General features: G+C 34.9%; 1 protein-coding gene across 1 annotated transcript in view; it reads left to right on the forward strand.

The window, feature by feature from the left end:
- LOC306861903 (receptor-type tyrosine-protein phosphatase gamma-like) overlaps window positions 1-14,844 on the forward strand; it is a 41,203-nt gene that overhangs the window by 19,844 nt on the left and 6,515 nt on the right. The window contains exons 4-20 of the mRNA XM_079404385.1: window positions 364-515; window positions 1,504-1,599; window positions 1,707-1,773; window positions 1,863-2,020; window positions 4,801-4,951; window positions 5,828-6,012; window positions 6,178-6,304; window positions 6,906-6,958; window positions 7,038-7,518; window positions 11,054-11,198; window positions 11,499-11,590; window positions 11,818-11,906; window positions 12,418-12,514; window positions 12,610-12,692; window positions 13,351-13,485; window positions 13,851-13,985; window positions 14,455-14,618. Of these exons, the coding sequence (XP_079260511.1) occupies window positions 364-515; window positions 1,504-1,599; window positions 1,707-1,773; window positions 1,863-2,020; window positions 4,801-4,951; window positions 5,828-6,012; window positions 6,178-6,304; window positions 6,906-6,958; window positions 7,038-7,518; window positions 11,054-11,198; window positions 11,499-11,590; window positions 11,818-11,906; window positions 12,418-12,514; window positions 12,610-12,692; window positions 13,351-13,485; window positions 13,851-13,985; window positions 14,455-14,618 (2,410 nt within the window). The remainder of the gene's footprint in view (window positions 1-363; window positions 516-1,503; window positions 1,600-1,706; window positions 1,774-1,862; window positions 2,021-4,800; window positions 4,952-5,827; window positions 6,013-6,177; window positions 6,305-6,905; window positions 6,959-7,037; window positions 7,519-11,053; window positions 11,199-11,498; window positions 11,591-11,817; window positions 11,907-12,417; window positions 12,515-12,609; window positions 12,693-13,350; window positions 13,486-13,850; window positions 13,986-14,454; window positions 14,619-14,844) is intronic.

The following is a 14,844-nucleotide window of genomic DNA, read 5'->3' on the forward strand; positions in this document are numbered from 1 at the left end:
CTCCCCAGAGCGATGGCCTGCGATGAATGCAATTACAACCTGAGATTAATCACTGGCAGACTAATGGAGCTGCTGAAGAATCAAATCTACTGGTTTTTTCTTTCTCATACCTGTGAATGGCAGCTGGTGATCTTTTAGAGGGTCTGTGCTTTTACAAGAGCACAGAAGAAAAGCTGGCGCTGAATCTTTTGTTCTGATTTGACACTGTGAGAGGATTATTCCAGCACAAAAGGCAAAGCTTAAAATTAATCTCTTATCAGAGATGAAAGATGAAATATGAGCAATAGGCGTGCTGAATGAAGAACACAATTACGCGTCAAGCGGTCCTTGAGTTTGTGTGTGTGTGTGTATCGTGTTTCTCAGTGGCAATCAGTCTGAACGGTCAGTACTTCATAAGCGGAGGTGGGCTCAGATCCAGGTTTAAAGTGGGCAGGATCACGTTCCATTGGGGCCGATGTAACGCCACTTCAGACGGATCTGAACACAGTCTCGACGGAAACAGGTTCCCCCTGGAGGTAAAGTTCACCTCACATCTAAATCGCCATAAATCACTCTCTGTAATGTTGAAGATAATGATGGCAATGCATTCAACAATGTATTTAACATCCATAATAATGTGACATAATCATAAGTGTAACAGTATTCAGTGGAACATATTCTGGGAGGAATTTAATAGTATTTAATGTTTGAATTTTGGAATTATTATTATTATTTACCTCTGTGACACTGTATCTATAAAAATTCCAAATAAATAAATAACTAATAAATAAATTAATGAATAAATACATTGAGTAAATATGATCAATTTACTCATTAATGCAAAAGATGATCAACATAAATTAAATATCTTCCATTCCAAGTATTTAATATGGATAGACTAATAAAAAAAAATATATATAAATTGAATTTTCAGCGTAAATATTTTATTTTATTTTATTATTTTTTTATTAATTTTTGTATTATCATTACTGGGATATGTAATTAAACATATTGGAATGAATGGAAGGTATTGATGTTTAATTACATATCCCAGTAATGAGCTATATTAAGGAAGGTTCTTTATTTATAAGGAAGATTATAAATTATTATTATTATTTATTTTTTTAAATAAAAATATGAAATTCTATTTTTTATTTTTTTTGGAATGGAAGGTACTGATATTGATATATTGGAATGAATGGAAGGTATTGATATCAATATCAGTACCTTCCATTCCAAAAAATAAATAAAAATGAATTTCATATTTTTATTAAAAAAAAAATAATAATAATAATTTATAATCTTCCTTATAAATAAAGAACCTTCCTTAATATATCTCATTACTGGGATATGTAATTAAACATAATGAAACAGAAATTAAATATCTTACATTCATTGAATTTCCAGCAAAAAATAAATAAATAAAAGGGTAAATTAGGTGAAATGTGATTTTATGATTTTAAGTTGACTTTAAGCCAAATTATGCTAAAAATGAAATAGATTGAAGTTGTCTCTCTCACACAGATGCAGATCTATTGTTTTGATGACGAGGAGTTTGAATCCATAGACGAGGCGATAAGTAGCGGAGGAAAGGTTACTGCTGTCGCTGTCCTTTTCGAGGTGACATTTTCATCCTGTGACCATCAAACACACACAAACACATCTGAATATTAACTCATATCTGCAACCCTTTTATCATAATGACCTAAGTTTGGTCTGTTTCTTAGGCCAGCATTGAAGACAACCAGGACTATGCAGCCATCATTGAAGGGGTAAACAGCGTGAGCCGATTTGGTAAATCCGTTTTTTTTTTAATTACATCCACAAAGCTTTTCATTATTTCAAATTGCAATAACAAAAACACAAACATGCTTGTATTGAAGGTAAAAGCAGCCCTCTGGAAGCGTTTTCTCTGCTGGCTCTGCTTCCACAGTCCACTGAAAAATACTTCATGTACAACGGCTCGCTCACCGCGCCGCCCTGCTCCGAGAACGTGGAGTGGATCGTGTTTAAAAACACAGTGGCCATCTCAGAAACACAGGTCAGGACATCTGTTCTTCTTCCACTTCTGCTTCTGAAGAGTCTGTGGCATCCCATAGAACCGCTTGCGGGAAAGTTATGAAATTTGGCACATAGATAAAGAACAGTCTGAACATTAACCACAACAAATTTGGAGTCTCTAACTCAAACTCCCTAGCGCCACCATCAGCTCAAATTTGAACTCATGCTTTTGAAAATTCTCAAACACAGAAACAAAACGGAGTTTTCACCAAAATGTGCTTGTCAGATTTTCACCAAAATTGGCTCAGATCATCTTCAGACAAAAAGTTATTAAAAGCTATTTAATAGATCAAACCAAACTGGGTCTGAGGCTGTATTTTCTTCTTCAGCTTCTGCTTCTTCTCCCTCTTACATACCTGGCAAAAGCTCATTCTGATTCTCTTCCGCTATTGAGTTTATGGAAACCCACAGAACAGCTTGCGAGAAAGTTATGAAATTCGGCTCACAAATAGTGGACAGCCTGGATATTAATGAGTCTTTAACTAAACCCTGTAGCGCCACCAGCAGCTCAAATTTGCACTCATGTTTATGCTAATAACACTTGAACCATAAGCGCAAAAATTTGTGATTCAGATTCCTTCGCTCAATACGATTTGCACTCACGTTTATGCTAATAACTTTTAAACCATAAGGGCTGAAAACATGATTCTTTTTTTTTCGACAAACCTACATTTTCAAACTCGTACTAGACAGTTTGTTGAAATTTGCTTGGATTATCTTCAGACCGTGCTGGCTAAAAGTTATTAAAAGCGTTATGATAGATCAAACCAATCTTTTATAATTCAAAATTTGTCCATATTTGATGTCATGATGCCAAAATGGATCTGAGGCTGTAGTTTTGCAAAGCTTTGGCACATTGAAGCAAACCTTGTTTTGGCTACTAATTTTTGTGGTTGGTCTGTTGCTCTGTGTCATGCTTAGCTCCTCATTGTGCCTCTGTTGTCCTCTTGGCCCCTTAACTGCTGCTTGCAGCTATATTTATTAGTAATGTTTTATGTGTACCACATCATCAGCCTGAAAAAGACAAATTTATCTCTTGAAGATCAGGCCAGTGAGAAGAGTTTGGGGTCAGTATTGCAGCCGCTGGCATTATTGTGTGTGTGTGTGTGTGTGAGAGAGAGAGAAACCCCTCTCCTAAAAATGTAGCATGGTGAGTTCATCCCTGACAGCCCCTTAAAGCTATTCTCAAGCAAACGGAGGCGTGCATTAATATTTCAGCTGGCCACAGCCTGACGTGTGGATCAGAGATAAGCCCTGGATGTCAGCGACGCAACTTTGCCTCTCTCATCCAGCTGCACTTTAAAGCTCAGTTTTCAGATGCGAGGAGGTTTTTTGTCATGCGGGTGTGTTGCTATTTTTTCTTTGCCCCTATGCCTGATCCACTTTAAGCACAGACTGTTTCTTAAGCATGAAATTTTGATGTGTGCGAAGTACAGGCATGCTGAAATAAAGCTGATGAAACTTCAGCGCCGGTTCATTGTGTCGCCTGATCCCATTACTGACCCGCAACTGCATAAATTCACTCATGCATATAACGCTGTTCACACTCATTTATCTGGATTTGAATGCAATCAATATAAACAAAATATAAATAAATTAACTTGTTAGTAATGCTTTATGCAAGCGATACTATTTTGATACTTGGTGTTTTATTTTTGTGTAATGATATTTGTTGTATAATGCTCTTCTTGCACAAGAAAATCAATATTTATTGATTGATTGATTGGCTATACTAACTCACTAGTTACTATACATTTACATTTATTCATTTAGCTGACGCTTTTATCCAAAGCGACTTACAATTGCTATATATGTCAGAGGTCGCACGCCTCTGGAGCAACTAGGGGTTAAGTGTCTTGCTCAGGGACACATTGGTGTCTCACAGTGGATTCGAACCCGGGTCTCTCACACCAAAGGCATGTGTCTTATCCACTGCGCCATCAGTTACTATAGCTAAACTAAACTAACTAGTGAGATTATTTATTAGTCAGGCAGTCATCATCCAAAAATAAGTGTGCATTTGGCCATAATGATTAGCTAACTGTACATTGTTCTTTATGTATTTGATTATTTTCTTTTGTGTAATTTGTTTATTTATTTTCTAATATCGTATCTATGTATTATGCAAAATAATTTTTTTATTTAATTTTATTTAAATATATAATTATACTTTTTAATGAATTTTTAAAAAATTCTTTATATATTTGGTTTATTGATTATATTTTCATTGATCTTATATTTTCTGAAAAATAAAAGCAATATTTTTTGTTTAATATATATTACTAAAACTATTTTTACTAAATGTAACTATTTAATTAATTTAACAATTTTTGTCTTTATACATTTTATGTTTCTTGATTACCTTTTCAATGTTTCATGAAAAAAATAAAAATAGTTTTTGTTCATAATATTATTTTAAAATATTTTATACTTTTAACACATTCTACTAAATTATGTATATTTAATGTATTTTATATGTATATTGTATGGAGTGTTTTTATTATTTATAATGATCCTATTGTTGTATGAAAAAATAAAAGTTTATGTATTTTATTTTTATTTATTATTAAAATATTTAATGAAATGTAACTATACTATAATAATAATAATAATAATAATACCTATTATTATTATTATTATTATTATTATTATTATTTTCTATATTCTTATTTAAGTTTCTATTATTGAAATGAAACGGAAAGCAAAGTCTGATCTGGATCGTCTCATGGTCATCACCTGTGTTTTGTTGTGTGTTTGTAGCTGGAGGTGTTCTGTGAGGTGATGACCATACAGCAGGCAGGATACGTCATGCTGACCGATTACCTGCAGAACAACTACAGAGAACAACAGCAGCAGTTCATGGGACAAGTGTTCTCGTCCTACACCGGCACAGAGGAAGTTCCCGCACCCAGTATGTAAACCACACACACACACACACACACACACACACACACACACACACTGTACAAAATAATGATCAGAGAGGAGCGAGAGGTCAAACCTCCTCCTCTGACCGTGCACACATGCGTTGTGCTTTTTAAAACCCTGCAGCGAGTGCGTGTTGCTAGGTAACCCTACTTTGGCGCTTTTCCAAGAAAACAAATGCACCAATTCTGTTTGAAACAGAGCTGATTGAGAAGCAGTTTTAGACGTTATTGCTATTCTACTGAAGTCACGGCTCCTTATTAGAAAAAACTGTTCTGCAATAACATGATATTCTCTCAGGCTCTCCCTCTGAATATTCACAATATAACACAGTCTAGTATCTTATTGCTTAATCTTGCTTTCCTTCCCAAGAAATTAGGCTAGAGATGACTTTCTTAAAATTTAAAATTGCTTAGTTTTTTTAAATGCAATTTTTTAAAAATGTTTTTTTTTTACAAAATATAGTTATACTTTTTAAAATCTTCTTTATATATTTTGTTTATTGATTTATATTTTCAGTGATCCTATTTATGTTTTATGAAAAAAATAAAAATGTGTATTTTTTTTATTTTATTAAAAAAATATTTGGATAAATATTATGAAAATGTTTTGTCCAAATTTTACTATAATCTTTAATCATTTTTTACTATATTCACTTTCCTTGTTTTTATTTTATTATTTTAATTTAATATTATTTAATGATATTATGTTTTACAAAATGCAACTATACTGTTTATTAATTATATAATTATTGTTACTATTATGAATAAATAATTTTTCTATTATTGTAATGAAACTGTACACACTTCTCTCTGTACACAACTTAATTTTGCCATTAATTTGTATCTCGTGCTGTGTTCAGTGTGCAGCTCTGAACCGCAGAACGTGCAGGCTGACTCTCAGAACTACACGGGTATGGTGGTGACGTGGGAAAGGCCACGGGCCGTCTATGACACCACCATTGAGCGCTACTCCGTCACCTACCAGAGGCTGCAAGGTAGAGATCCACCAAAACAGCAGTATCTCACAGACGGAGACCAGGATGTGGTGAGCGCTTTTAGACTTCAGCCGTGATTAATATAACTGTGATGAGTGAAGTACAGTAGGGACATTTCACTCAGCGCTGTAAAATGATCGCTGATAGTTCAATGTTACACTGGTCCTGATGCTTAGAAGCAGGTGTTATGGTAAAATATTTTCTTGTTTTTCCAGGGGGCCATTATCCATCATCTGCTGGCGAACAGTAGCTATGTTGTCCAGGTGGTGGCGCTCTGCACCAATGGCTTGACGGGAAAAATTAGTGACCGGGTTATTGTGGACATGCCTCTCGAAGACCCTGGTAATCTCTGGTATCATAAATGTCTGGGTCATATTATACACCAAAATCAAAACATATTTTAGGGCAATTAAGAATGTTTATGACAATTATTTATAGTTAGGTGCATGTACAATAACATGAATGATGAAAAAATCTTTCTATATTAATAATCTTGTATTATTTCCATAATGGAAAATATTAAGTATTGATTATTTAATATTTTATGTTAGAATTTTACTTTACAAATGTGCCTTAAATAAGCATCCAGTAATAATAATAAATAAATAAACAAACAATTGATATTATTAATAAGTATTCATCATGGCAGTATTTGTTTACAGAATTTATGTATTAATATAATAATAATTTATTATTATTTTTATATTAGTATTTATCATGGTAGTATTTGTGGACAGAATTTATCGATTATTTATGTCTGGTTACAATAAATGGTGACTATTATAATATTATTATTATTGCATCTGGTAATTATTTTTTTTTTAATTAATTTTCTGGTTTTGGGTTAAAATATGACACTGATTTTTGGTGTTATTCATCCTTTTATATAGCATGAATACTAATTTCTTTGAAGTAATTTACCAATATTTCTTTGATCCTGAAGTAAATGAGGCCGATCCCTTTGGCGAGTTAACAGAATCAGAGGAATATAATGAGGTGAGAATTTATTATCTACATTCAGAAACAAAATCATAAATGAATGAATCATGAGAATCATGACGTGTTTTGTTTTCAGGAAACATCTCCACCTGCTTCCAAATCTCCGCCCGGCCGAAACATCATCCGTGATTCCGGAAGTTCCATCTCCATCACCACGGCAACGGACCAACCAGGCTTCCTCTTCCCTGTGGTCAGAACGACCCCTATTACAGTCCGCCGGAAGATGACAGAGGAGGCTTCACTATCATGGTCACCTGACCAAAACAAGAGCAGAAATGAGACCAGGCGGCCACTGAACAGACTCCTTCCAGAGGACAGCGGCCTGCTTCCTCACAGCAACATGCTGGTCACAGACGTCTACTATGAGGACAGCACCACAAAAACCACACCAGCTCAAGATCAAGAAACCTCAACCACGATGGCCCAAACGTCAAGCACCACCACTAAACCTGTATTAGACACAACCGCAGCAGCTAATGCTAGCACTGCCAGCGCTGGATCAGCCATATCAGCGTCTATGAAGATCACTTCTCAGACCACTCAGCCCCTGTTTAATGGTAAGACTGGCTTTTTTGGGTGTTTGCTCAATCAAAACCTCACTAAATGCTTGCTTGCTTGCAGGGAAATGTACACACTGGAAATGACTAGCAGTAGTACTTGGGTAGTTTAGTGATTACAGTGTTTCCCAACTTTATTCATCTGAAGAACTGCTTCATTAACATCACCCTTGTGAAAAAGAAGTACACTTTAGAATACTGAAGTGTTGGAGTGCTTAATACCAGAATAATCTATACGTAAGTGTCAACTGAATGTATTGCGTGTTATTTGCAGTTCATTTTTTTTAATAGTTCAATTTAATTGAAATGCTATTAGAGTTAGAGTGCCTTTTTGACACGTTTAAGTAGGACTTAAGTATATGTAATTTCATAATTACTTCATAATCCATAAGTGTGCACTTAATTGAATACTAAATGGCACACTACAGTTCAAATTATAATCAAATACTTTACATGTGCTTTAGTATGTTAGTTAATGCATCAAAATAAGTAGCCTACTACTTTAAAGCATGACAAAAGACATATACCTCCGGTTTCACAGACAAGGCTTAAGCCTAGTCCTAGACTAAAATCTAAATCTGAGCTGTTTAAACTGAAAGAAACTTGCACTGACTGATCTTAAAATGTAACAGCGCCTTGTTTTGCCTCAAGATGCACACCAGTCATGTTTTTTTCTAAGTATGTTTATAAAAATTACTTAAATGTCCTAATTGAACTATGGCCTAATCCTGGTTTAGTTTAAGGTCTGTCTGTGAAACCAGGCCATAATGATTTAAAATATACTTAAAATTAAAACTTTTAAAAAGTGTGTTAAGAGAGTCATGAAAGTGTACTTAATTTAAATGCACTTAAACGGCCTTTTATTTAATTAATATTATGTAATGTGCAACTACAAGTTCTTTAAAAGATTTGAAGTACACTACAACAGATTCAATTAAGTGCACTTCTTTTCACAAAGGGAAAACCAGAAACGCATTCATTTTGATATCATGTAGTATTACCAGAATTACTATAATTAATTTTTAAGCTACAAACCATTGATACTGAGGGTAGGACAATTCTCTTAATCTCATTAAATCTTCTTGTTTTCATAAGTTTTGACAGGTCTAGAGTTCTAAACTTTCTCTAATGGCGAATTTATTTCAAGATGAAACGCAAACGAGACATTTTGCAAATGTAAAGTCACTTTTTTTATGGTGGAATTTAACTAGTAAAGCTCAACAAGTATGTATGTAGAATTATCACCTGCGAGCAAATGCAATCTCATATAGGTAACAAAAAAGTACAGGTTTAAACTGCCTTTCTGAATCTGCAACTCCTGGTTTTGAATCACTGTTTTAAAGGGACAGTTCACCCAAAAACTAAACTTCTGTCATCATTTACTCACCCTCAAGTTGATCTAAACTTGTATGAGTTTCTTTCTTTTGCCGAACACAAAAGATCATTTGAAGAATGTTGGCAACCAAACAGTTGACGGTAGCCATTGACTTCTATAGTATGACTTAAAATACTATGGAAGTCAATGGCTACCGTCAAACTTTTGGCTACCAACATTCTTGAAAATATCTTATTTTGTGTTCGGCATAAGAAAGAAACTCACACAGGTTATACAGGTCATGCATGAACTATCCTTTTAAGCTATCAGAAACACTGGTAGTGCAATTGTTACCGTATATATTGAATAAAAACTGAATTGCCGTCTTGTGCCACAAATCCTCAAGATTTTAATGCACCTGCTGGACTCTCTCTTCTCGGCTGGTTTGCTCACTCTTCAGATATCGAACGCGGTGGTGGTTCTTCTCTTGCTCCTGTGCTTCTTTATCTTGCGCATGGTGATGGCGCCCCCTTGGTGGTGGCTTTAGGTACTGCAAAATAAATGTACATTACTTTTGCTGGTTTTGATACTTCCAAGCGCTTCTATCCTCAGCCATAAATGGCTCTTTAGCAGAGTCTTAACTCTCCAGAGGTGTTTGTTACAGACACATCGTTCAATAATCAAAGGGTATCAATGGTTCACGAAGCCTCAAATCTCTATGAATCCTCAACTACTCTTTTGGAGGAGGGCTCTGCTCAGCTTCCTTCTTCAGGAGAGTTCAGTGGATCGGGGTCCGCAATCTTCCTGGAGGAGCTCGACCGGGAATGGGAGCTCGACCAAACCCTTTCGGCTCTCAGAGACTCCCGTCTGAGCTTGAGCGGTAGATCTGAAGATGAAAACCGAGAGGGACTGTCCTCTACTTTCTACTTTGAGAGCGAGCGAGAGGCGGCCACCACCAGAGAGCCAGAGAACCGGGCATTTCTTTCATGGGTGACCTGGTCAGCTGAGTCTGACTCTGGCTCTGGTCAAGGAGGGTCAGTGAGCTCTCAGAGTGATGATATTCCCATACAGCTCGTAATTCCTCAACTCACTCTCCGAGAGTCAGAGGAAGACCAGAGCGCAGGTAAAACTTGCACGTGATGTAAAAACGGCATTCGGAGAGTGAAAAACATGACTTCTTGTGTAATTCTTGATAATTTCACTGAGGTTTGATTCACAAAAATGGCAATGACACTGCAAAAAAAAATATTTTTGTAGTAGTTTTGACCTCTTAAATCAAAATGAATTTACTTGAGAAGCAAAAGGTTATAAGTCTTGTTTTAAGGTTATAAGTTGTTTTATATTATATATTTTTATTTATAAAAATAAACTGAGATCTTATCAGGGTTTTTATAATGAACCAAAACTAAATAAAAATAAAACGTAAACCTAAATAACTTAAATAAACATTAACTTAGCTAGTTTCAGCAAGACAATATTTCTCATTTTTACTTGGTTTAACTTGATGTACTAAAATAACAACAATAAATACATTAAATAAAAAATAAAAATAAACAGGCATATTTTAAAACAACTAATAAAAATGACAAAAATACATAATAATACTTAAAATAAAAATTTAAATGCAAAATAAAAAATAAAAACTTAATTTAAAATATTAAAATTGGTTTATACATAAAACAAGAATAAATATATAATAATGGGAAAATGGGGTAACATATTCTAACTTAATTTATAGGAAAACAAATTTTATTTTTCTTTTGTGCACACTGGCAGATATTCTTCATTGACTTATGTTTTTTAATTATAAAGTCACTTAATTTAGATTTTTAATTCTTTATATAATTTTGCTTCTCAAGTAAATGTATCTTGATTTAAGAATGTTTAGATATTTCACTGAAAAACAAGACAAAAATATTTTTTGCAGTACACAGATTAGCAAAATGATTTAAGATTGGAAAATATTGCAGTGTGGTTTTTATTGAGGTGAAGCACATTAAATGCTTTTACAACTCCTGAGGAGCTAGCAGTTAGATTATTTGGTTGTGTTTTTGTAGCTCCTTGAATGTGCCGAATACTGTGTAATGATACTCTTAAGTGCTTTGACACAATCTGTATTGTTAAAAGTGCTATATAAATAAAGGTGACTTGACTTGACTTGACTAATGTAACGAATAATGTGTTTATCAATGAGATCATTGCTCCTGTTTCCCTGATCAGAGGCGAGTAACAGCAGTCCGGAGTCTCGTGTCGGGATGGTGGGAGGCACAGAGAAGGAGAAGAGGACGGTTGTTCCTCTGGCTGTGGTTTCCACTCTCACTGTCCTGTGTCTGCTGGTGCTGGTGGGGATTCTCATCTACTGGAGGTATAAGATCTTCACACACACGCCAGTATGTTAGTGTTTGCTTTCAGATTACATGTGCATAGACATGCTTTCCCGAGTTTTCAGGAGAACACGTCCAGGTCACATTTAACCCAAAATCAAAAGAAAAAAAATCATGTCAATAAATGTTTTGGAGCATGACAATCAGGCACATTCCTCACAATTCTCACTGCTGTATTGTGTGTGTGCATGTTACTTGGGAGTTTTGGATTAAATTCTCTCTCATTTTTTACTCTCATTTTAATGTGCTTTTAATTTTCATGTTCCATCTGTATCTTACAGAAGGTGCTTTCAAACGGCACAGTTTTATGTAGAGGACAACATTTCAGGCCGAGCCATATCGGCCCCATCAACACCTCTTCTTCTGCCTACAGGTAACAAAAGCTACTCCGATCAAAATATTATATTTTATTAAATTCATTTCATGCCTTATTTATTTATTATTTTCATATTGTGTCATTTATTTAATGCCTTATCAATTTTGTTTGTTTTAATATCAGTTTTAATTATTTGTTTATTTTCATGTCTTGACATTCATTAATTTCATGCCTTATTAGCCATTTATTATTTATGTTTCTAAATCTTTTTTTTTTTTCTTCAGCAGACGACAATGAAGCTCTCCCCGTAAAGGAATTCGTAAAACACGTTGCTGATCTTCACACAAATCACACATTCTCCAAAGAATTTGAGGTACTTGTGATTTTGATCACTTCTTACTCAGTTTTTTGACATTTCTAAATACGTAAACTTAAACATTGCAGGTTATTATGCAATATAAACATATCAAATAGTGCATTAATGAAATAAGTTCATGATTATGAGTGCAACGGGGCAGCATGTAAAGGGTGATGTACAGACGTCTGCATGGACACCCACACAGAGTCTAAACCCGTGTGTAGCATGAAAACACATGCAAACGTGCCTCATGTACCTGCACTGGTGCCTCTTTGTTTGTCCTGGAGTTTCATTGTGCTTTTCTGCATTCTCACACCCTCCCTTATTAGATCTTGAAAGAGTCTTACGAGGTAAGACACATCTCCCTTTGTTTCTTGTCACTTGTTCTTTTGCATTGTTGTTATTCTTCTGTTCATTGTATTGATGTGTCAGTGTTGCTCTTTGCATGGTTAGTATGCATGATAAACTGTAATAGTTTGGTAATGGTTATGATTTTGTCAGTGACGGGATGAAACGTTTCTTCTAGGAGATTCAGGGCTGTACGGCAGACATCGGCATCACTACGGACAGCTCCAACCATCCAGACAATAAGAGCAAGAACAGATACATTAACATCCTGGCCTGTATGAGATGTTATATCACTCATCCATAACAATATGAGGTGTACATGCATTTATAAATAAAAAAACACGACTAATAAGATTTTGTGTACTCTCAGATGATCACAGTCGAGTTAAACTCTCGCAAAACTCTGAAAAAGATGGAAAGACAGGGGACTACATTAATGCCAACTATGTGGATGTAAGTGGAAATTTTAAATGCTGTAATGATAAAACATTATTGTTTTAGCAACATGTCTGATGGCCAATATTCCGTATATATACTACCATTCAAAAGTTTGAGGTCGGTAAGTTTTTAATGTTTTTTTAAGCATCTTCTGCTCACCAAAATACAGTAAAATCATTAAAATTGTGAAATTTTATTACAATTCAAAATAGTTTTCTATTCGAATATGTAGTACAATATAATTTGTGTGATGTAAAGCTGAATTTTCAGCATCATTACTCCAGTCGTCAGTGTCACATGATCCTTCATTCTAATATGCTGATTTACTTCTCAAGAAACTTTTCTTATTATTGTTGTAAACAGTTGTGCTACCTCATATTCATATGCATGGAAAGTTCAAGAGAACAGCATTTCTATGAAACAGAAATCTTTAGTAACATCATAAATTTCTTTACTGTCGCTTTTTATTATTATTTTATTAATTAGATTTTTTGATAATGCATCCTTCCTGAGAAAAAGTTTTAAATTCTTACTGATCCCAAATTTTTGAACAGTAGTTTACTTTTAGAAAAGTGGACACAATCAGATGATGCAGTCTCAAAATGGCCAGATGTTTGGTTTATCAATTGGTCTGTCATTATGATCATGGTCTGATTGTAATGATTATCTTTAGGGCTACAATCAGCCGAAAGCATATATAGCCGCCCAGGGTCCGCTGAAGGGCAGTCTGGAAGATTTCTGGAAGATGATATGGGAGCAGAACGTGGGTGTGATTGTCATGATCACTAACCTGGTGGAGAAGGGCCGGGTAATGCTTTTATCCCACTTAGATTAGATCATTTGGATACACTCTTAAAAATAAGCGTTTCAAAAGGGGGTTTTCAAAGCAAGTTTTTGGTTCTCCAAAGAACCTTTCAGTAAACAGTTCTCCAAACAACCATTTTTTTTTCTTAGTGTGAAGAACATTTTAAAAACCTAAAGAACCTTATTCTACTATAAAGAACGTTCCATGGATGGTAAAGGTTCTTTGTGGAACCATCAATGCCAGTAAAGAAACCTTACTTTTAGGAGTGTAATAAAATACATGCAAAATTTGATATAAAATTACAAAAAAGGTGTTAGATGAGATTTGTAATTATATGTACATGGTGTGTGTGTGTGTGTGTCAAACAGAGAAAATGTGATCAGTATTGGCCCTTGGAGAATCAGGAGGACTATGGATGCTTCCTAGTCACGCTGAAGAGCACCAAAACTCTTGCTTACTTCACGCAGAGGACCTTCACCTTGAGGAACGTTAAGGTCAAGAAGGTCAGTAACTATGCCACAAACCCTTGAGGATATTCCCAGCTAATAAAGAACGTTCTCAGAATGTTCTGGCAAGTTATGAACAAATGTTCTTCTAGTATCGTTAATAGAGTTATCTGCTCTTTACTTATATTCCAAAAACATTAGCACAAAAAAGTTATTTATACATCGTTTATATAGCATTTTATTTCTGAAATGGTTTGTTGGATCTTTGTCTGACATTTTTTAAACGTTTCTACTTGTTGCAGACTGTTCAGAGAACATTCAAAAGTAACATTATAAAACAGAATATTCCTTTAACGTTGCTAGCAAAACAAAGTTTTTAAAACGGGACATTCTGAATGTTCAGGAAACATTCAGAAATAATGTTTTCATGACTTAATGGAAATGCTAGAAAAATGTTCTTAGAACATATTTTTTATTAGTTAGCTTGTCTGTTTTCAACACTTTTTGCTGTCTTTTCCCCCGTCAGGGCTCACAGAAGGGCCGCAGTCAGGAGAGGACAGTGCTTCACTTTCATTACACTCAGTGGCCCGACATGGGCGTCCCGGAATACACTCTGCCCCTGCTGTCGTTTGTGCGGGCGTCCTCGCAGGCCAGGATGAATGATATGGGGCCTGTGGTGGTGCACTGCAGGTAGACCTCAGCATAAAGTTATAAAGCATAAAGTAATTATGGTCATTGATTTGACTGCACTGACTCTATTGGATAAGAACAAAACCTGAACTAAACTGAGCTGGATAATGACAACATTTTCTTCTGTCAGTAATTAGTTTCATAATTGATGAACTCTGCAACATTTACACTTATTTATGGAAGCTTATTTCCAAGTAAGAATTGCAAGATGTAAACTCAGAATTCC

This window comes from Barbus barbus (assembly GCF_936440315.1).
Source record: "Barbus barbus genome assembly, chromosome: 42".
NCBI classification, from domain to species: Eukaryota; Metazoa; Chordata; class Actinopteri; order Cypriniformes; family Cyprinidae; genus Barbus; species Barbus barbus.